General features: G+C 45.0%; 1 protein-coding gene and 1 long non-coding RNA gene across 11 annotated transcripts in view; one reads left to right on the forward strand and one right to left on the reverse strand.

Moving 5' to 3' along the window:
• The window catches only part of KIAA1671 (KIAA1671 ortholog), a 63,806-nt gene that overhangs the window by 11,310 nt on the left and 29,592 nt on the right, over nucleotides 1-22,904 (reverse strand). The window contains exon 1 of one of the 10 annotated variants that reach the window (XM_041719263.2): nucleotides 19,662-20,394. The exons of 7 other annotated variants lie outside the window; for them this stretch is intronic. In XM_041719263.2, coding sequence (XP_041575197.2) covers nucleotides 19,662-19,712 — 51 coding nt within the window. In that variant the 5' untranslated portion in view covers nucleotides 19,713-20,394. Of the gene's footprint in view, nucleotides 1-1,952; nucleotides 2,209-8,376; nucleotides 10,123-19,661; nucleotides 20,395-22,904 lie in introns of those variants that run through there. 2 more of the 10 variants (XM_041719262.2, XM_041719264.2) reach the window with 2 other exon arrangements.
• LOC116809018 (uncharacterized) lies at nucleotides 2,207-11,438 on the forward strand. Its single transcript, XR_004369323.3, has 2 exons — nucleotides 2,207-2,399; nucleotides 7,161-11,438. It is a non-coding gene; the product is annotated as an uncharacterized lncRNA (long non-coding RNA).

The raw sequence follows: 22,904 nt of genomic DNA on the forward strand, positions 1-22,904 counted from the left end.
CAATATTTTACACTGCTGCCCAGAATGACACCATTAGCAGAGTTATTTCTCTGTGCTAAACCCAAAACAAGCCTGAAAAAAGAAATAAAATTACTGCTTCTGAAGGCATTGTGAAGTTAAGTTCAATCCAACAAACTGAAGCTAAATGTCAGCAATAAAACACTCCAAGCTCTAGGAAACCTAGAGTTCTCTGTGTTCTAAAGACTTTGTTATAGTCAGAATCATTATTTTATTTTGCTTCTTGAGGAAGCTGCTTATTTCACAACGATTGTGTCCTTCCCTGACAGGCCCTTTCAACACGTACTTTTTAAGGTGCCAAATGATTAATTGGAAAAAATAAACTCGCTCTAGGTATCAAGCAGAAAAATAAGGAGTGGGAAGAGGAGCTGATCCTCTCCTTGGCTGGTGGAGGAGGTGTTGGCTGGGGGCACCAAGAGTGGTGCAGAAAAGCAATTTATAGCCTGTGCAGCAGCTCAGAGGAGAGGGGGTGCTGAGGAAGGAGGTGACAACAAACCAGGAAGATTTGCCTTGCCAGAAGGTGATTATTAGTAAGAATGAAAAGTTTTAGCTTTTCTTTTGAAGATCTCTTTTCTATTATTGTCACCACACTCCTGAAAGACTCAAGGTAGTCAACACAAAGCCAGGAAAAGTACAGATATTTCCTCCATAGACAGAATATTCAGGAAACTGGAAAAACAATCATTCCAAAGGAAAAAGCAGTAAAGAGGGGTCCAGTGTCTTTTTAGCACACAAGATAAACCCAAATTAGAACTTTTCTAATTTATGATGACAGAAAAATCTCCCAAATCAAATAAAACCCACGCCTGATCCAGTTTTCAAATGCTGTAATTCTCCATGCTTTGATCTTTAACTCCCCAGTTCTTACACCAGAAGCTAGGGGAAAAAAAAATCTACTTAATTTTTCTATAAAATTAAGCAGCTGAGCTGTGTCCTGCTTTGCCTCTGGTTCTTCTAAAATAAGCCATTATGATTATGCCTCTTTCAGTCCTCCCGTGGAATTAAGCTGGGCTTGGCTACAGTCCAGGGCTGATTACTCCTGCAATTTCTCATTCCTGAAAACGATGCACACACAACATTGGTCCCACCAGCCCCAAAATCACCCCTAACTCTGAGTTAATGCAGACATTTATGTGCAAAACCCTCCTGCACTGATGGGAAATGAAGACCTGGCACAGGAGGAACACCAGCTCCCAGAGATCTCCTGAGTCAGAAGCTGCACAGACAGTTTCAAAAATATCTTTGTTCGCCAAGGAGCCCGAGACATCAGCCAGCCAAAGTGACAGCCCACAGCTTGAGTGTGAATGTTCAGAGCTAAATTCCACTGGCATGGACTGGGTATGAAGAGGAACTGCACAATGGAAGGAAGTTTCGACCATCTGCCTTCTTAATACACAACTCACAGAAAAATGGTGCTGATTTCTTGAAAAGGGCTGCTGCTTCTTTTTTTTTTTTCCATTTCTCCTCTCCTTAATTAAAGAAGCAAAAAATGTGGTTAAATTGCTCCTTAAGTGTGACGCTGCATTATAGCAGAGCTTACAAGTTCTTACAAATCCCAAAAACTATTCCAGCTGTTCCCCTGCAGAATCCCAGAAAGAGAGCAGCAGACCTCCACCTATCCATATTTTATGGTATTATTTTGTAGTGGACTCTGCTTTGAATGGGATGCTGGGCTTGATGAGCACAAGAAGTCCTTTATAACCTAAATTATTCTACAATTACTCTAAGAATTTTAAGGACTAAGAGGTGAATTATGTATTTTGGAGCACTAACAGAATTATCACAACATAACATCAGATTGAAACCAACCAATACTGAAAACCCCACCACAATAAGAGGGCCTATGGGTCACAGCCCATGGATTTTAATTTGGAAGTACCAATTGCCAAGACAGCAAGTGGGAAGAGGATCCCAAAATTTCCATCTCTACTTACTATCCATCCAATGAATGCTGCCCATAAGGAGTAAGTCATGGCTCCAGCTCCTCTTAATTCCCAGCAATCAGGTGGGATTCAGACTGGTGAGATCAGCCAGCTCTGTGCTTTAATTAATTGCTGAAAGCAGTCAGTGCCTAGGGGAAGGTTCCAGGCTGAAGCAGCACCTTCTGCCCCCACCCTCCCTGCTGCAGCCCCAGATAAAGAGTTCCAGGAACTGCCCAGCTGAGCTCAGGGATGAGTTCCAGACCTCCAGCATGAGGGAAGGCTCCCCAGCCCTCCCAAACACCCCTGCCAGCACAACAGCTTCAAACCCCCAAACAGGACAGCACTGCCCCATCCCTGGAGACCAGCCCTAAGAGCAGGGACAGAAGAAATGGAATTAATCCATCTCAGAACCTCCAGGGCTTTCCAGCCTGACACAGGCACCTCCAGGGTGGTCAGCAGGTAAGGGGATGGCAGAGTGGCTGTGGTGTCTGCTCAGGTGGAGCATCCTTCTGTGGGGTGTCCAGCTCTGGGGTCCCAGCACAGGGAGGACGTGCAGATGTTGGAGTGAGCCCTGAGGAGGCCCTGAAGATGATTACAGGAATGGAGGAGCTCTCCCATAAGGAAAGGCTGAGAATTGGGGTTGTTCAGCCTGGAGAAGAGGAGGCTCCAGGGAGACCTTACTATGGCCTTGCAGTTCTCAAGGGGCTCCATGAGAGCTGGGGAGGCACTTTGGACAGGGGGGAATGGCTTCCCACTGACACAGAGTAGGTTCAGATTCATGTCAGAAGAAATGCTTCTCTGCCCAGGGCAGCTGTGGCTGCCCCTGGATCCCTGGAAATGCCCAAGGCCAGGCTGGACAGGGCTTGGAGCAGCCTGGGACAGTGGAAGATGTCCCTGCCCATGGCAGCAGCTGCAATGGGATGAGCTTTAAGCTCCCTCCCATCCCAAAATCATTCCATGATCCCTCTGGCCTTGGTGCATCCTGGGCTGGGCAGGACAAGCTGGTTTTATGTGGAAAACTGGAGCTGCTACTGCTGAATGCACAAAGAGTGCCTGGAGAAACACACGTGTGCCCCCTGTGACTGCGAGCACTCACACAGCACACTCAGCTCTCTCAGATCCTAAAGGAGCTCCACTGCTCTGCTCAAAAATCCTTTAAATAATGGATGTTTCCCTCTCCCATGGGCAGTGGAGTACGTTCCAGTCCCACAGTACCGAGCATCTCATAAATGCCATCAGGCCTGACAGCCTCCCTGTTGCTATGCAACCCTGGGCTGCTTTTCCATATGAGTTTTCCCTGCCTCTTCCACAGGGATACGATACCCAACCACCAATTACATCCCTGATGCTAAAGCCTGACAGCATTTCCCTTAAAAAACAGGAGCTGTTTTTGGAGGGTAACTGGTCTAATTCTCCACCTTTCCATTGCTTCCCCATTGATGCACAAGACTGGATCCCAACCCTTTCTCCCTGGAAAGGCACAACAAAAATTGCAGCAAAGCAGATGTACTAAAGGAGCTCCAAGAGAGCTGGGGAGAGAATTTGGAGGGGAATGGTTTTAAACTGGCTAGGGCAGGTTTAGATCAGATATTAGGAAGAAATCCTTGCCTGTGAGGGTGGTAAAGCCCTGGCACAGGCTGCAGCACCAAAGAGAGACCCAAAGTCTACCCTGCATCGATTCTGGCCTCAGCAGAGAATGTGGTCAGATGAACACAGATAAAGTTGGTTTTGCCAAATTACCATCATGCAGCGACTCCTGGTGCTGTTATCCTACTCATTCCACAGAGCATTTCAAAGACATTTGAGAGTTTATCATTTTTTTTCTACCCTGCAAATCGAGCTGTTCTGCCCCTCTGTGAACACTCACCACACACAGGTCAGGAGGTTCAGGGCAAAGCTGAAGATGGAGCAGAGGTTGACCCAATGTGCAAAAGGCTGACAAGAATCTAATTCTAAATATAAACCCTGCTAGGGCTGAGTGAGCCATAACAGCACTTCTGAGAGGTGGGAGTGTACAACACCACAGCACAGCACAGGAACTAACAGGGAACATCTTTAGAACTTCTATACCATCAGATTAAATTTCCTTTTCAGCCTCAGGCAGCCAAGCTGATAAGGAATGAACCCCTAAGGAAGCCAAGGCAGCAGGAAGGAGCCAGAAGCAGTGACAGGGAACCCAGGCTCTCCCCAGGGCACGTGGAACTCTCATCTGAGTTAATAAAACCTGGTTCTGAGCGTGGAACAGGATCCCTGACTTCAACACTGCGGGAAGCACAGCCAGAACAAGGCAATTTCATTCTGGGATGCCAAAGAGGGGATAGATTTGCTTTTTTTTGATATGCTGCATAGTTGAAATCAACACCTCCTACTCCAAATGCTGCATTTCACAGCTCTTCTGCACAGTTACCGTCTCTCCACATGAGACACAAGTTAAACTTCAAACAAACATTCCTGGGAAAAAAGTGCTCCTTAGCTTAAAGCCTGGAATTAAAGATGTAGAGAAAGTGATAGGACTGCCTGACAACAAGTGAATAAGAAACAAGCTCATTTCAACACACAGCTCAGGAGATGTTTTAGGAGACAGCAGTCAAAACACACACACAGTCACCCCCCAGTGAACGCCAGGAGTGTTTCCCAAAACTTTCACAATATTACCAATTCCAATAAAAATGGATTGCCAGAACAGAGAGGCTGTGAGGTCCTGGCACAGAGTGTCCAGAGAAGCTGTGGCTGCCCCATCCCTGCAAGTGTCCAAGTCCAGGCTGAAAAACCCTGGGATACTGCAAAGTGTCCCAGCCCATACAAACTTCCCAGAGAAGTTTGTATGATAAAATGTATTTCCCCTGAAAGCTGTCACTTACAGCTTTTAAAAAAAAAAAAAAAAGAGGCAGCAAAAGGGGATGACCACAAAATATCAGCTCTAAATCTATTTATACTATTTTCATGTTTAAGAGCATGGGAAAAATCAACTCCTTGCAGTCAGCCTAAGTGAAATCACACAGTAAAGTAGTTTAAATAATTATTCCTGTCAAAATAACGAGAGAACAACAAAGGCAGCTACCAAATGCCCATCACTATGGGTTTCTGGCCCAGATTTATCTGCCAGCTACGTTCATGGCCTGTTAAACCAAAGAGAAGTTATTAAGAATGAGAAAGCAGGAACTGTTTCAGCACTGGCCCTTGTATCTTCATTAATTAAACTGAACAGCTTCACTCCTCCCCCCAGCCCCAAACAAGACAAACAACTCATTTTTAAAGCCTGCTTGCTCCAAACTTGCTTCCCTTACCCTAACAGCTCCCTGGGAATTTAAAGATAAAATTTAAAGATTAAAATTCCATTTACTGGTAGTACCGAAATATTATTTTTGAGGACAACTCACTGTGTTCTCAGTGAATATTAGGGCAGAACAATTCAGCAACTATTCACCGTAGGGCCTGTACCTATTCCAAGTTCAGAATCAAAGTGCCAACTTGTAGTAATTTCTCTTTACAAATCATTTGTTGAAGGATGCTCACCACAAAGGACAAACTTTTTGCAGACAGATTTGGGTACAACATAAAAAGCACTGCAGATCAAAGCTCTTCTATAAGCAGAGACACAGTCCCAGGTGAATGCAGGTGTGGAACTCAAACCAGGGCCCTGCCCTGCTCCAGAAAGGAATCCTGTTTGATGGGAAAAGGCAGCATCCACCAGCTTTCCCCAGCAACAAGCTTAGCATGAAACATCTGGGAAGATTAATAAAAACTAGGATGGGAATTTCAGCCTCTAGCAGAGAAAGGGCTGTAGGATGCAACAAAAACCCTCAAAAGGACTAAGTGCCCTCCCAGCACATCTGGGACACACGCATTGAACAAATCACTCCACTTCCATCTTCATTTTGGAATTAGCAACTGGATCCAAACTAAGTAATGGTGATGCTGCCAGATGAATTTTGAACGAAAACAACATTTTTTTGACTGCCCAGTACACCAAAAGCACAGCACTACTAAAGGCACCCAGATGTTATTTTTAGCATGTATCAGAGCAATTTAGGTAAAACACATCGACCACTCTCAGCCCCAGAATTCATCTTTCCTGTTCTGTGTGAAACACCTCTGAGGTTTTCCATGACTTTTTTTAGCAGTGTAAGTGGAGCCAAGGGAATTAAACAGCTTGCCCTGGTTTTATTTTATGGCAACAAACCTCGAGACCTAGAACAGTGCTGGCTGTGAAACCAGATCTCACACCTATAATAGAACCATGACCAACAGACCCTGATTAAATCTGAGGCCATGTTCAATGTATGTCTCTCTGCTCCTCTTACAAAGACACCAAGCTGATGACATGAGATGAAAATGGATAATTAACTCCATCAAAATACCTGAAAGAAAAATCAGCTTCTATTTAAAAGGTCTCACTGCAAAGTAAAAACTTCTGCAAGCTCAGCTATGGATTCACAGATGTGAGGGTGAAGAAGTTGACTCATGCTGACTTAAATTGTGCTGCCTGAGTTGAATCTGGAGAGATTTCTGTGCCAAGTTATCCACCAGAAGCCACCAGTGGCAGCAGGGAAGGGAGCTGGAAGCCCTTGGCTGTGTCAGGCAGGGGTTCATGGGTATGGTTGCTCCTTCTTTAAAAACTCTGTCAGCCCTGAGTGACTGCCCTAAAGCAGAACAAAAATCAGTTTACATTAATTACATGCTTTTTACTCATTCCATAGTTTTTTTCTAGCACAATGTCAGTAGTTCCAAGGACTAAGACAGGAGGATCCTGTTGTAAAAAAGCAAAAAAAGTACCAGCTCCAGGTCTGTTTGCCACAGACACAATGGCACCAACCACAAACTTCTTGCAGTGCTCAGACATTAAGTTTGAGCCCAAGTGAAACCAAATTCACACATAAAGCCAAGCACAAGCAGAATTCCTGCTGAAACAGAGGAACACCAGTGACATAAGTGAAAAGGTCACCCCGTGTCTCCTGATTTCTGCTCCGTAAGCAGTGCTGTGTAGGACAGCAGAACATTTGTCCTCTGCAGGTTTCACATTCCCATTTTTCAGCCTTCTTTTACAAGAGGTGTTCATTCAGATGATTCCAATACATCTAAAACACCAGCTTAAAAAAAAACAAAAAAAGCCAACAGAACTTCACCATGCTTACACTGTAACAGTGGTTACCAAATATTTTCTTCTTCATTCTTTTGTGCTTACTTGACACTATTTTCTTTCCCACTCTGTCCAAACAGGACATGGAGAGCAAGCTGGGACAGAAATGCACTACCCAGTGCTGATAGAGAGCAGTGGAAAGAGCCATATTCAAACACCACACCTGCCCAAGGAATGCAGCATCACCTGCACTCATTCCCTGAGCAAACCCGGCCAGAGCTGCCTGTGTTTACACTTCACAATGAGTAACTGTTTTGTTTAATAATAAATAAAAAAAACAAAACCAAAACATTTTAGCCACTTCAGAGAGTTTGGATTTACCCACATGTTGGCACCAAGGCTTGGGGCCCCTTTCCACACAACTCAACCACAGTCACTGGTCAAACACTGGGCTTAAATCACCAGTTTCAGGTACAGCTCAAACCACTGGTTTCAGCTCCTTTCCATGACATAAAGAGAATAAACCAGATTTTCTTCCCTTTTCACTCCCTACCAACCCAAACCTTTGCTGCTTTGCAGGATGTGCCAGAACTAGAACTGGGGGTGTCAATAATGGCTAGGAAGGTCATGGCAGCTGCAGCCCTCAGGAAACCAGCCTCTCCTCCACCTCTTTGCCATGCCATGGAATACAGACAGTTCTTCCTGAAAATAACCTGGAGACCAACAAAAAAGGGAGGGGAAAGGGCTCTGTCTGGCACAGAGCTGTGGAGAATCAAGAGCTCTTCACCTTTCCTCTGGTCCCAGGAAGAGCACCCTTTCTTTGCCATGCCACAGCTTTCACAAGTCACATTGACCCTATTGACAAAGTAGGAAGCATTCTTAGAAGAAAATTTTTCAATAAAAGAAGGAAATAATGATCAATTACATCACCTGCACAGTGACAGCACATCACTCTCCTTACACATTTAGCTTCAGGCATTTTTTACTAGAAAACACACCCAAAGCTGTGCTGGCCTGTGCTGGGGAACTGACCAACACCAGCCCAGCTTCAGCTTAACTTTCTAATTTCAGACCAATACGTGTCCTACCTTACTGTCTCGCTTCAAAATCAACCACATTTTTCCCATTCCCCAAACCTCGATTCCCTGGCAAATGAAATCATCCACCTGTGCTGCAGGAAGAAAGCAGCTGGGAGCAGACAGACAGACAGCACTATCTGGAGGTGGTTTGGGGGCTGTTTTTAGATGGAAAAGCAGACAGGAGGGAGGTTTTGTTAGGAGATAAAATGCTGCAACAAACCCCAGGGTTTGCATTGAATTCTCTCCCTTGAGGGTCTCAAAAAGGTGCATCGCTTACAAGCTCGGGGGCCTCTGAGCTGGGCTGCCTCTTCCTCAGAGAGGAAAATCTCTGCTGACTCCGCACTGAAAACCTTCGGAAGGACTCTCTGCTCCGGGATGCAAAGTGCCTGAAGGAAGAGGTTCTCTTGAAGGGAGTCCTGGTGCCACCTTCCCCTCCACTCCGCTCATGAGCCACCGCAGTAGTGACTAAATTTAGTGCTTCCTGCAAGGATCTCCGCACTGTGCCCATCCACTGGGTCATGTGAGTTTGTGCCACTGTCAGTTTGTCTCCAAGGTAATCCATTTTTTTTTTTCCAGCAGAGATGAAATATCAATATTCAGTAGCAATTAAAATATATTCTCCTTAACAGCCCTGATTTATTTTGCGAAAAGCGATTCAGCGTATAAAATATTTCCAGCTAACGTAAACAGCATTGCACTATCACCCTCAGGATATTCCTAAAATTAAATAACCAAAGATGTGAGGTGGGAGACTGGCATTTGTCAAGTAGGAAAAAATAAAAGACTTTTCCTACTTACAATCGGCTTTGCAGAGTTCCATCAAATTATGTTTAATTCAGCCATGTTAAAGAGATAAATCAGTGTTTAAATCCTGACACAGTCACTTGAAACGAGTCCATTTGCAAGCAGAGAATAAGGTTTTTACTCTCTCATTTCAGAGCAGGAAAAGCAACTCCCTTTTTAAGCCAAGTTTTTGTTCTGCTGTAAATATCAGAAGCATAAAACAAATCTTATTCTCCTGGCTCGGCCACTCGACAGGTGAGAGTACATTGACCAAAGTTCTGGTGCTCCTATACAATCCATTTAGCAGCAAATCGATACAGATCTTCTAAACAATAAATCCAGATTCTTCTCAAACTCTGCAGCAGGGTGTCAGCAGCAGAATGCCCTCCTCACCAGCCTCGCTGCCTTCGGAGCCATCCTGGAGCTCTTCCCTGGCAGAACTGCGGAGCGCAGCCGGGGGAGGCTGAAGGGGAAGCGTGTCCAGCCCTCCCCACGGGACTCACAGCCTGCCAAAAGAGCTGCTGGATGACATCAGCTCCTCTGCTTCCAGGGGGGCTCCCAGCCCAGGGACTGTCCCCACGCCTCCTCTCCGAGCAGCTCGGGATGTGCACAGCTGTTTGCTCCAGGTTACAAGCAGGAGGAACGCTGCTGTGCCTCTGGAACCCCGATCCCTGTGCTCCTCCGGGCAGGAAACAATGAGGAGGTGACCAGCCGCAGAGGTCTGCCCAAGGAAGGATCTGGGCTGGGCTTTATTATAGTACAGGCAGGGTTCCCATGGCAACGCAGGGAACAGCATCTGCTGGCTCCGGAGCAGGCAGGAGTTGCACAGATCCATTGGAATGATTCATAGTTTGCATACGTCACGTGGATTTTACTGATTTTAACCCTTCCTGGGGAACGTGGCCCTGCCAAGGAACGTCTCACACCCACACCAGAAGATTCCCACTGGGAATCCTACACCTACGTCCTCATCCCGCTGCTCAACATGCACCTGGGCAGTGCCAGCACCTGGACCTGGTTCACTGTGCCATTCGTGGCCTCAAAGAGGACACGTCCCAGCCAGTGACTGTGCTATCAGCACGGGATAATGATTAAGCCAGAGGCTCAAACCAAAGCTGAACAGGTCTGACTATTGGAAGCTGGATTTTTCCACTTTTATACACCATTCCCTGCTGTGAGAAACAGCTCCGTGTCCTTCCTAAGCTCTGCTCCCTCCCCAGCTGCTGGGAGACCACGGGGTTGGTACCACAAACCCAAAATGATTGAGGGTAATGAGAGGACCCCAGGTGTCACCAGCCATGGAATTCCTGGGAACAGCCCACTTGGGAGGACAGCAGGAATTAAAAACTATGGGTTTAAATCAATAAATCTCAGTTTATGACATAAGTTTGGACTTAAGAGTCCAAAGTCAAGCTGTGACTAGTTCAGGACCAAGGGGAAAGAAGCAAGACAGACACGTTGGGAGCTGCTCGCTCTCTTGTTTGTTCAAGGGGGTTTGTGGCTGTTGCTTAATTTGCCATACAAAGTACCATGAACTTGCATCACCCTCTGCTCCTCTGAACTATCCAGGAAGAGACTCAATGGAACAAAGAATTTCTAGATAACATTTGATGCAATGGTTCTTGCGTAAGGTTTATTGTATCAGAAATGTGCCTTGCAGACACATGAACCCAAAATGCCCTGAGGAAACAGGGTGCCTTCCCTTTTAATCCCTATTTTTAGGAGCTCAGCTCCACCAACCTGTAACTTATCTCCAGGAAAAACTTCAATGACAACTATGTAGCATTCCCTAACTTATTCTCATTTCTGAATGTATTTGTTTTGAACATTTGCAAATTAGCAGCCTTATAAAAGCCCTCAGTAATCAAAGAAAATCCAGCCAACAGAGAAAATCCTTTCCCCCCCACCCCCCTCACACAGCTCTTCTCTTAAAGAGCTGCAGGGTTATTTTTGTATGGAAATGGAAAGAGATAGTTTTGACCAGATTCCCTAAGAGCAGGGTGTTTCTTTCAATTGTAAAGAAATAGGAAAAAAAAAAATTTATCTACCAGAGTTATGGATAATGCTTCACAAATGATGGAGATCCTGCATCCAAGGCTGGAATTTAAAACTTACTGCACATTTTCATGCTGTTAAATTTAAGGGTGTATTTCAAACATCTGCGCTTTTGCAAGTGCAGCTCTGTGCCTGCTGCAGTGCAGGGATTCTGCCTGGGGCACTCTGCCATTCCAGAGGGTTTCAAGCTCCATCTGATGCAGGAGCCCCTGAAATAGCAGCCCAAGAGCTCTGCCTAGAGCTGCCATGTGAGTTAGTCAGCAGTTCCCTCACCTCACCAGGATGGGCAGAGCAGAACCCAAATTTAACTCCCCATCTGGAATATCACCTGGGGCAAACGGGGAGAGGCACAGCCAGATTTCACCCAGAGCAGCAAGGACTCCTCACATGTGCATGGAACTCCAAGGGTCTGAAAATGCTCTACAGAATATATTCCACTTTTTTATTACACCTCCCCTGAAAAATAGCGTTATACCAAATAAACCATTTTTGTCCTTAGAAGATTGGAAAACTGCTGATTTGAGTCTTTCTGCAGTACTAAATTTAGGATATTCTGGCACCACGTGAACACACTGCTGGGTATTGAAGCATCTAAATTACTGCTTAGATTTACACCTCAATTAACATCAGGGCAAAACGCTTTGGAGAACAATCCAGATGCACCTTCACCATCAAATTCAAACAGTAATTTTTCCAGCAGTTCAGCTAAACTTGCAGGGGAGTGGAATAAGATGAGCTTTAAAGTCCTTTCCCTTGGAGGCCATGGGTATCTTCCACTACCCCAGGGTGTTCCAAGCCCAGTCCAACCTGGCCTTGGACACTTCCAGGGATCCAGGGGCAATCACAGCTTCTCTGGGCAACCTCTGCCAGGGCTTCACCACCTTCCCAGGGAAGGATTCTCCACCTGACCCCCAGCCCATCAGTCCTGGCTGAGTGAGGGTTTGTTCCTGAACAAGAACAGCACAAGATGATCTTCTGCCCTTGACAAATCTGAGTGATTATCTCACCCTGGGTCTGTCAGGGATCTGCAGCTCCAGAAAACAGAGCACACACAAACAGCTACACAAACTGCATGACTAATTACCTCAGTATAAATGGGACCTCGTTATTCAAACATCACTGGATACTTCCATTATTAACATGTATTCCACCTACAGCTCAAAACACAACCCTGCACAAAGGCCTAACAACCCTTTTTTCTCCCCTTATTCAAGTAGAAAACAAAATTCCATGGTTACATTATATTTTCCAAAAGCCTCTTACAGCTCATTTGGAGCTTCACCTGCTCTCAAATACATGTAATTATGTTAATGACTCTGTGGGATTGCAAGGTCAATTTAAAGAAGGCCTGCAAGCAGCAGAGTACAGAACACACAGCCCGGGAGGGGCAGGTGGGACTTGCAGCCTCTCTGTGGGTGTGAATCCTTCCAGCCCATGGGATTCCCCTGCCAGCTCCATGGAACAGGGAAGGAAATCCAGCTGAAGATCCACCAAAACACCTGGGATTAGTTTTCCCCTCTACTGGGTCCCCTGAAGGATCCTTTGCCAGCAAAGCAGAAGGATGGGCAACCTTAGTCTGGACTAAGCGTGACAACAGTTTCTGCTCTTCCCTTGTGGCAACCTCAGTCAGGAACTCATCCTCTGATGGGTTCCTCCTATCACCCCCTCCCCCCCATCACTCCACTCCAATTAGCAATTAGCATTAATTAATTAATTAGCATTAATTCAGCCATTTCCAAAGGACTTTCTGTCAGCCATCATCCCACCTACAAACAGCAGGACCAGGGGCAGCTCCAGTCCCACCTTGTGACACCCCAAGAACAAAACCTGCCCTTGTAAGGCTGTCCTGGCCCTGCATTCCACACCAACTCTCCTTCTGCTTCATTAGTAAGAGAACTTAATTTAACCTCTTGTGTTTGGCAGGATGGACTATTTAAAGATGCAGCACTGGGCTGGGCTCGGTTGCTCGGCTCCAGACTCAATTACTCTTGGGCTCCTCAGACATGACAAACAACTCGTGGTTTTATAGGCTCCTTATTTTTGCCACTGTATTCTCTGTTTAGCCAGCAGAATTGTCACTTTCCAAGAAGGAGCAGCAAGCATTCCTAACTACAGCCTGAATTTCTCACGTGCAACACCCCATCATGAAGATTTTACCATGTCAACAATTCTCATTTAAAGTAAAAAAGAAATGCTTGGCTGTACTTCTGGCAGAGAGAGACCAAAGCTCAACTGCTGGAGCAGAGGATTTGCTCCATGGCAGATACCCAGCTCACCACCATCCCAATCCAGGAATTCCCATGGCACTTAACAAAAAGACAAAAGGCCTTGGTGGTTTTGTCTGTTTTGCTTTTTCTAAATTTTCATGGTGATATATTACTGCAATTCACTGAGATGCCCAAACAGCCTCACCTGTAGACAGGCACTCCACAGTCAAAAGAAAAAGGCAAAAAAAAAAAAAAAAAAAAAAAAAAGAGGGAAAAGAGTGGAATGGATGGAGTGTTTTAACACAAGGACTTTAGACAGTGTCCATACAGAGAAATCTCTTTTGTAACATGAAACTCCAGGTATCTGGAGTAATATTTACACCAAATATTTGCTTTTCATTCCTACTTTCGTTTTCTACTGAAATTAAGCAAGTTACACTCTGGGCCAGAGCTCTACTTAATGTTTATTCACAATCTTGGACAACTTACAGAGACACCTTGGTATTAAAGGTGTTCCCCTTGCACATACCATCTACAAGAAGCTGAAATTCCATTTCCATACTTTTTCCTTCTGCTAGGTAATTTTAAAAGCCCCCAGAGGCTCACAAACAAGTGACTAAGGAGAGGCTGGGAAAGCAACAGGCTCTGCATCAATACTGGTAAAGTTTACACAAGCCCACACTGATATGAGAGGTTTTTAAAGAAAGGTGCAAAAGCATTTCATAAAAGATCCCATCAATGGCAACTTTTAGAAGTCTTTTTTTTAAACAGAGAAAAGTTTAAAAAAATTAAATCTGCATTCTTTGTTTTCCTTACAGAAGTACTCTTGTGATAAAGAAAAGACATTAATAGTTTTCATGACTGAATGAATGCTCCATATACTTGTTTATACCTGCCAGAGTAATTTTTCCATTCTACTGCCATGGTGATCCTTGACAGGATCAGCAAAAAAAATGAACTTTCCCGTTTTATTTGTAATCAAAAAGTCAACTACCCTTTCTCTGCTCAGGATTCTGGGCACTTTTGCAGCAGCATGTCATTACTTCAAGATCAATAAAAATCTGTAAATAAGGGTAACTGTGAAATAAAATTTTTACTCCGAGTTTTTAAACAATTTAAATGCAACTACCAGTCATAATTGCAACAACTAAAGCACAACAGTATTTCAGAAAATGCCAATTCTTTTGTCCCCAAACTACATTTGTCCTGAACCTAAGCAAGGCCCAGTTAAACATCCTGAACATACACAGCTTTTGTGCTTTGAATTGTTTCAGTGTAAAACAAAGCTATCAATGTTAAAGCTGAGGAAACCAGCTAAAAATACACGAGGTTGTTTGCAAGCCCATGTCCATAATCCTGCAGCACTTCCCTTCTAGCTCAATGGAGGAGGAAAAACTGAAAAAACAGAAACAGGAAATTCCTACAGCACAAATACGCTGGAAAGGACTAAAACAATTTTCTTTACATTTGTTTATGTCCAGGGGACGAAGCCAAGCAAAAGATGGATGGTTACAGGTTATTTTTAACTTGTACAAACAAAAATCCAGGATGAATCTGCCTGCAATGGGTAATGCCATAGCCAGGGCTCTCCTGGGAATTTCAACACGGAGCAGTTGCTGCTCCATCACTTGACCCAATGGACATGTTAAGCACAGATGACCACAAAACATCTTCAGAAGAGACTTCCAGAGCACAGAACATGGCCTGAAATACCTTCACCTGCTGAACTTTTCTCCCAGGGCACACAGGGTGAGTGGAGTGCACAGAAACAAGCAGGAGAACACGCTGCTCCTGCTCCACAGAACCTGCCTGAGGAGATGTCAGAGCGTTTGTTCTCCTCACTGAGGGCTCAGATCTGACTCACAAAATTAGAGAACACTCTGAAGGAAGAGCTTTTTTTTTCCATGCAAGGGATTTCCTTCTTCAACGATCAGTAACAAGGAGCTGCTTCTGAACCCATTCCAGCTGTTCCTGGTGTGTTCACACACTGCCCAAGGCCTGTCTGAACACTGCTCCTCCATCTTCTCCCTAAAAAACACCATTCCATGTGTCTTCCACTCACATCAGACACTGCTTGATGGCAGGATTGACCAAACAGCAGCTGTAAGTTAATACAATAATTCCTTCACCCATTTTAACCCACTTGATGATGAGAGCAGAGGATTTATTTGAGATGGCTGTGTAACCTGACTGCACACATCTCCCTTTGCTTCCAGGTCTCTCTGCTCTTACTGCCTCCTCCTCCTCCCAGACACAGCACAACAGCCCCATGCCCCCACATTCCCCAGGACATGGACAGCACTCAATCCATTCTGCCTCCCCTTAGATGCCAGGGATTTATTGCTCTCCACCATGAATCACTAAATCACACCCTGTATTTTTCCAAGCTTTGTTTAGGCTCTAGATTTACCTGAAGTTACACTTTAAGAACACCTGTGCCCTGCAGTACAAATCCTGTGGTATCCTGAGGAAAGTCCTCTACAAAGAGCTACTTTCACTGTGCTCAAGTAGCTCCCTAAAATCACCGTTTCCTCTCAGCACAGTAAACACACGCTGGCTGCATGAACAACTCACCACTGCTGAAGGGACAGGAACAATAGTGGGAACTTGGCTGTCTCCCAGCATCAGCAACACGGACAACAGCTTGGGAAAGCAGGAACTGAGTCAAAACAACTTTAGATCAAAATATTCTGAGGGAGGCAGTGAAGTTACCTCTGCTTTGTGTGTATAAATGAGGTTTAACAATCCTCTTCAGCCTCATGTTACAGAATGGTTTGGAAAGGACCAAAAGATCATCCCTGCCATGGCCAGGGACACCTTCCACTATCCCAGGTTGCTCCATGCCCTGTCCGACCTGGCCTGGGACACTTCCAAGGATCCAGGGGCAGCCACAGCTTCTCTGGACAACCTGTGCCAGAGCCTCAGCACCCTCCCAGGGAAGAACTTTTTCAGAAGCATATTCACAATTTCAGATTTAAAATAAGGGGAGCGAGGGCAGGCACAGTCAGCCCCACTTCCAGCTGCTTTGAGCCTGGAACAACACAGTGACTACAGAAAAATTACCAGGTCCATAAATGATTACATCTTACTCAATGAAACCCTTATTGCGACAAGTTAACCTAGAATGTGTTGCTCCATGTGAGCATTTTCTGGTAAATTAAACTTAATGCCACACCTCATTAGAACAAACTGCTGTGCACTGAGCACGTGTCCTTGGGCTGGGAGCGGGGATGTGGCCGTGGGCCAGCGGCGCTGCGTGGTGGAACAGCACTCCCTCGTGTTCCCACTGGGAACGGGGCTCCTCAGCCAGGCTGACCTGTCTGCCAGCTCTCAGCAATGCCACAGACACCACAATTCCTCTTCTACAGCAGCAACCAGGAATTGGGGAAATGCCTTTCCAGATATTCCTGTGCAAGGGTGTCATTTCCCGAGGTTATGGGAGAGGTGACCCAGGTTATCTGCTCCTGCTGGCACCAGGAGAGCAGACACCTGGCTGGGAGGGGTTTTTAACTCTTTGGAAGACACATCCCCACTACCAAAAGCAAATCCCACAAGAGCAGCACAGTCCAGAGGAACTTTCCAGAAGTGCAGAGAGAGGGAAGGCACAGCACACCTGCACAGAGCCCTTTCCTTCCCTCAGAGCAGGGATAACCCCCTTGAGAGCAGGGATAACCCCCTTGAGAGCAGGGATAACCCACCCTCAGAGCAGGAATAATCCCCCCTCAGAGCAGGATGCTCATCACCCATGGCTCCAGACCAATGATTTCAGTTTCCTCCCATCACCAACCCACCTCCTCTCGCAGTGACACATCAGGACAGTGGTTATTAACCAGCTGCCGCTTCCTTCAGAGTCACCTGACAAAACATATCAAAACTACTCTTTAAACGCAGCAACCAAAATCTTGTCAAAACAAACTCTAAATCTTACTTCTTCCTTAAAAACCCTAATTTTCTTTTGATTTTGCAATTGTTCAATTCATGACTATCAATAAAGAACAAGGTCTTTTTAAACCATCACGGTGCTGCAGAGGAACCTTTTATTTAAAACAAGCATTTGCTTTGAGTGCTTTCAGGATGAAGCATTTCTTTGCTGTTTGAAAAATGACAAGTGCCAGTATGGGGAAAAAAACCAGCCCATCAGGACTGGTACCAGCATGGGCAGGAGAGCCATCCATCCATTCCAAAAAGCCAAAACTGTGCAAGAATTACTGACAAATGAGAAGGCCAAGGGCAGGAACAGAACCTCCAGAGCAGTCCAGTAGAGGTTGTGTCCAGCAGGAAGCCAAAAAAAACTTGGACACAGGGCATTGGAACAGGAAACCCCAGTGCTGTGGCTGCACACCTGGCACCACCAGTCTGACCCTGTGACTGATGAAAGACCATGGAGCTGCACTTACAGGACTTCCTGTGCAAGGCAGACCTGAAGATGTCTTGTACCAACTGCAGCAGAGCTCCTCACCAGCTGGAAAAGGGGTGATAGATACCCCAAGCACACTGGAAAATACTCAAATGTATACAAGCTGTGGAAAAAAGCATGTCACTGGACACAAAGACACTTGTCAGAAACCCAGAGGTGTCACCCACCCACAGGACACAGACATGTGGTGGTCACACATGGACTGGGGCACACCACAGACCCTGCTATGCTCAGAAAATGCTGTTTGTCACAGTCAGACACATCCTGCCCAAAGATCAGGGGAGCAACCAGCAAGGAATTAGCAGAGAGCTGGCACTGAGTGAGTCCAGTGATATCCCACAACTCCACCACTGCAGGAGTAAACCAAATATACAGCAGAGGAGATGAAAGCCAACAGGAACTCCACAGAGTAGCTTTAAAAGCAGATTTTTGTTATAGTATTTTTTAATTAAGAGTTGTAGCTTCTTCAGGTATGTCTGCCTAATGAATAAAGCATCTTAGCTCCCCAAGACAGATTAAATAACACTTGACAACCAACCCCAACATCTCGGGTTACTCCTGACTGTAAGTAGAGAGAACAGATAAGTATCTCCTTAGTAGCCTCCAGCTGCAACAGCAGCACAGAAAGCGACAGAAGGCACAATTGTGCATGTCCCTTAAATTTCTTTTTTTAACATCATGAATATCAGAACTCTCATTCTAATATTTTCTTGCAGTAAATCAGGAAGTGTGCATGAATGAAAGTGTGTAAGGAATGCTCCAGGGCCTCTAAAAGAGAATGTACACTCAGAAAATACAACATTCCGTTCTGTTACAGCCTAGAACTGCACAATACTGGAGCCCACCATCCCAGGCACCTTCTGGACTGATCCAAAGTTTAGGTTGTTTTGGGGTTTTTCCCCTGGCCTTATAGAAAATCCCACGTCAAAGCAAGAGCAGGGACAGAGATCTTTCACATTTCTCACACTGACAAACCACGAAAAACATCCACCCCCTCATCACACTAATGACTAATTTTTTAGTTTGCTATTTAAAGGAAGCTTTTCTCATAAAAATACAGCTGGTCAAATAAAAAACTGAATTAATGTCCAAGCACTTCCATGTTTTATGCTACTACAGTCTCCAGCAGGAAAAGGTTTTCAATAAAATTCCCAGTTCTTCAAGCACAATTTTCTCTCCTAGCTGCAAGAAATTCACAGTGGGCAATCTCACCTCAGAGCTGATCAAAGGACCTATGGGCAAGGATTGTGAAAGTAAACTCAGAATGAGGGAAGGAAACTCTTTCCTACAGTTTTAAAACGTAGTAGCAAACAGCTAACATGAAAAGTTGGTGCTGACCACACTGAATTGACAGCTGAAAAAAATGAAGATCAATGTAAACTCCAACAAGCAAATGAAACCTGATCTTTGATGAGTACAGGAGAAATTAAAACATTAATTAGTTCAAAGCAGTATGGTATTTATTTATAAAGGCTTTTCAGCTCAAATGCATGTTTTATAAATGTGGAAGTTTCAGACATACAGCAGCCTCTGTGCAAAGCTGGCAGGGCAACACAGTCAGAGCCTTGCTAAAAAGAGCTTTTCATGACAGACAGCCCTGAGGAGTGTTGGAAGAGGAAGTGCTCACTGAGACATCGAAACCCATGAAGAGTCAAATTAAAAACAAGTGAGGAACTGTAAAATGACACACTCCAAAAGCCATGAGCATGGCTGTTTTCCTGGAATAGCAGTGGCTGTACCAGCAGCAGGGCAGGAGGGTTCTGGGGTAGCAACCCCAGAGCCAGACAGAGCTTTTACACAAAAAGGGAAAAATATTCCTAACACACATTAAACTAAACCACAACTCCCATGGTTCTGCATAAACAAGGAAGAAACACTGATTCCTGAAAGGATTTTCCAGGACACATTCGGGTAGTCTACAGTTTTAAGTATTAGAGATAAAACAGCCTTTCTCACCCAAAATAAATCCTGAGTTTCATGTTACTACTCAAAAAGGAAGTGCTGAGGAAAGCTTCAGCACATAGGAACACTCCCAGAATTTCTGAAAAGAGTGGAAACAGCCAGCTCTGGGAGAACAGCGACATTCCAGAGCACACTTACCCACAGATACTGCAGGAACTTCAGCAGACGTGGACAGTAATAATACTCCATTTTCCACAGCTCCGAGTTAATGCCAACCCATCCCTGTTCCAGGCAGCTCGCAGCTCTCCCCGCCTCCAGCACCAGTTAAAAGCAGAGTGGAGCAATTAAAAACACCATGAATAATGTAATAATGTAATAATGTACGGAGTGTGTCTGGCCCCACGTCACCACCACGAGCTGGGGCTCCTCAGGAGCAGCCGCTGAGCTACCGGCAGCACGTGACTCAACCACTTGTTATTGCCCACTGCTCCCAACTCCGTAATCTGGAGTGGGTCAGGCTGGAATTAGTGACTGGACTTTGGGTTTTGCAGTAAAGGCCCTCCAGAAGGAAAGGGAAGCTCTAAACCCCTCAGTTACAAAGCGCTCTGAACACCAGCGGGGTCGCTCGCTGACCTTGTTTTGGGTGATGTACAGGAAAGACAGGAACCCACACATCTAACAAGAGGAGCTGCTGTTTTTATGTTCTTTGAATATAAAAATGTCTTTTGTGAACGAGAAGAAATACACACAACCAAGTGGCTTTTTATACACTCCTGGAATGTTCCCAGGGAACGAAAACTGCCAAAAAAGGAAGAAAGCCCAGGCAGAGCTTTACCCACCCCCGGGTCGTCCTCCCCAGGCTGGGTCTAAAATAGAGAGTGGTGGAGTTGTTGGACATCAGCAGTGGGTGGTTTGTGAAGAGCAAAAAGGGGAATTGTAACACTGCTTTCTTTTTTTTTTTTTTTTTTACTGACATCCTTTTTTTTGATAAGAAAAGGAAAGATAAGTGACAGGAGCCTGTCCAGGGAAGGCTCCTGCACCACGTCCCCTCCCAGCACTGCCCTCACCCTTCCCAGGGAGGGACAAGGTTGAGGTGACACAAAACAGCTTCCAGGATGCTGCAGCCTCCTCTCCTTGAAATTCTGATGCTTCAAGGAAACTACATCTCACTTTTCTCATCATCACCTATGAATTCCTGTATTCAGGAATTACCAACCAAAGTATTTTGATTTTCTTCCAGGTTGCATCAGTTTTTGGGGTAACAGAACAACTCAAGATGGGTTTCAGAAGGAACAAAGCTCCAGTTTTAGAGGCTTTATACAATCCAGAAAAAGAGAAGGTTTGGTTTTCAGTGGGCAGGAGACAGACCTGTCATGGGCAGAACTGAAAACAACTGGTGAACTGTGACAAGACAAACCATAAATTCATCTGCACATGTTTATAAAATATTTATCTTCTCTCCCTTACACTTCATTTCCAAGATATTTTAGGAGTCAGCTCACGATTTTCTTCAACAAATCCTTCTCCACCCACACATCTCAGTGCATCTTTCTGTAGAGACCATTAGAGAGATTTTCCTCCCTAAATGACAAAAAAACTCCAGACTTTAATATAAAATAAATAAATAAATATGTGAGAGACTTCAAAATAACTCCTGCCCACACCAGTTCTAGTAGCAGTGCTCTGTTCTAACTCCCCAAAGCAGCAGTTTGGGTTACAAGCTGCTCCATCTCCAGCTGAAGGTGCAAATCCTCCAGCCCCACTGCAGTTCCTTTATTTGGAGGATGAGTCCCAGCACACATTCCTCAGGTTTTCATTCCCAACACTCTTATCAGTCTGCATGACTCAATCAGGAATCCAGGCTTGTGACTGAACGTCAGCTCTGATGGCATCACACAATTTATGCCCCTGGATGTGCAGGTATGGCACTGAGTGGGAACAGCCCCACATCCAACCACAGGAACCAGCCCAGAGAGGGTTTGATTGCTCACTGCTCACACCTGTCCCTCCACCTGATTCCAGGCTTAAAGGAAAAGAGCCTCCTGCAGCTCTGAGATTTGCAGCTGAGTCAGTGAGAGAAACTCCATGCTGTCCAAAGCACAGAATTTAATTTTTTTTACCTACTTTGTGCTGCAGAAGAGTTAATAAAGAGGGAAGTAGCAGCCATTGTAATACCACAGATGATGACAGTCCAGCAGTGATGCTGGAATCTTTATAAAAGCCTAACTGTGATTTTTAATCAATACAAACTTAAAATAGCTGAACAAGGTGATCTAAAGGAGTGTTTAATCTCCAAAGCATCATCCTTTGCAATTTCAAACAGCAATCCTATATTACCACTTGTATTTTGCAATGGTTGATTTCAAAGTCATCCTATATAATGTTCTAAAAGCCTAATTACAAGCAGATTCTCTGGAATATAATCACAAAGAAATGGCTTCTCCAGAGGTAAAATGATACTACTGCACCTTGCTTTCATTTGGAATTGTGTTTATCCATAAGAACCTAGCTCGTCAGCTGTTCTGGAAAATGCCATTCAAGCAGTTGCTTACTATCACAGACAGATGTGGAATAATGCAACAAATGGATATTCTTGTAAACTCGCTTGTCAAATATAAAAGGGTATCAATATCAGTTCTTCACTGCTTTAGTGGTGAATGTGAACCAAAAAGAATTGTTTATTCTACAACAAGACTTGTCACTTTGAGCACTCAATCTCACTAGAACAATACCAATACAATACCAATACCTCACTGACAAGCAATATGGATTGGAGAATAAATTTTGTCAATAAGCCATAAGGAAAAAATAAGTAACTTCCCAACCACACAGACCAGAAATCGTTCAAAGCAAACAGCAGCAGGATGACACATTTCCACCTAATCCCTCTTTCTAGCTGCACCAAGGGAAATATAGACTGCATTGGGATTCCAGGGAAAGAGGGGATTTAACTGTGACTCCCGTGGCTCTTTCCTGACCCCTCGTGTCTGTGCACCTCACACAGCTCCGGTGTGTCTCCAGCAGAGGGGAGTGTTGGAACGCGCTGGCAGAACTCTGAACTCCGCACCCAAAATCTCTGTTTTCTCCAAGGGAAACAAAGGCATGGCCTTGGTGCAGAAGAAATGGTTTGTGTTTATGTAATCTCCTGCAGTACCTCTGTGAGGCTTTGGAAAATGTCAATATGGTGAGTTTTCCACCTCCCAAATGCAAGTCAAAGCCCCTTCCATGCACGCACTCACGCTTTACACCCAGGAGGAGCAGGCTGCCTTTTGGCTCCCATGGTACTGCACAGTCACACCCCGAGGAGCCCTTCCAAAGCAACACAAGGGAGCAAAGCATCAGATCCTCCTGAATTCCACACAGGTCAGTTTTCTCTTTTCATGGAGCTGAGGCTACACTTGGTGAAGCTGAAGGATTATTCTGAGTAACCTCCCAACCAAC

Source organism: Taeniopygia guttata, chromosome 15 (assembly GCF_048771995.1).
Source record: "Taeniopygia guttata chromosome 15, bTaeGut7.mat, whole genome shotgun sequence".
In the NCBI taxonomy this organism is placed as follows: domain Eukaryota; kingdom Metazoa; phylum Chordata; class Aves; order Passeriformes; family Estrildidae; genus Taeniopygia; species Taeniopygia guttata.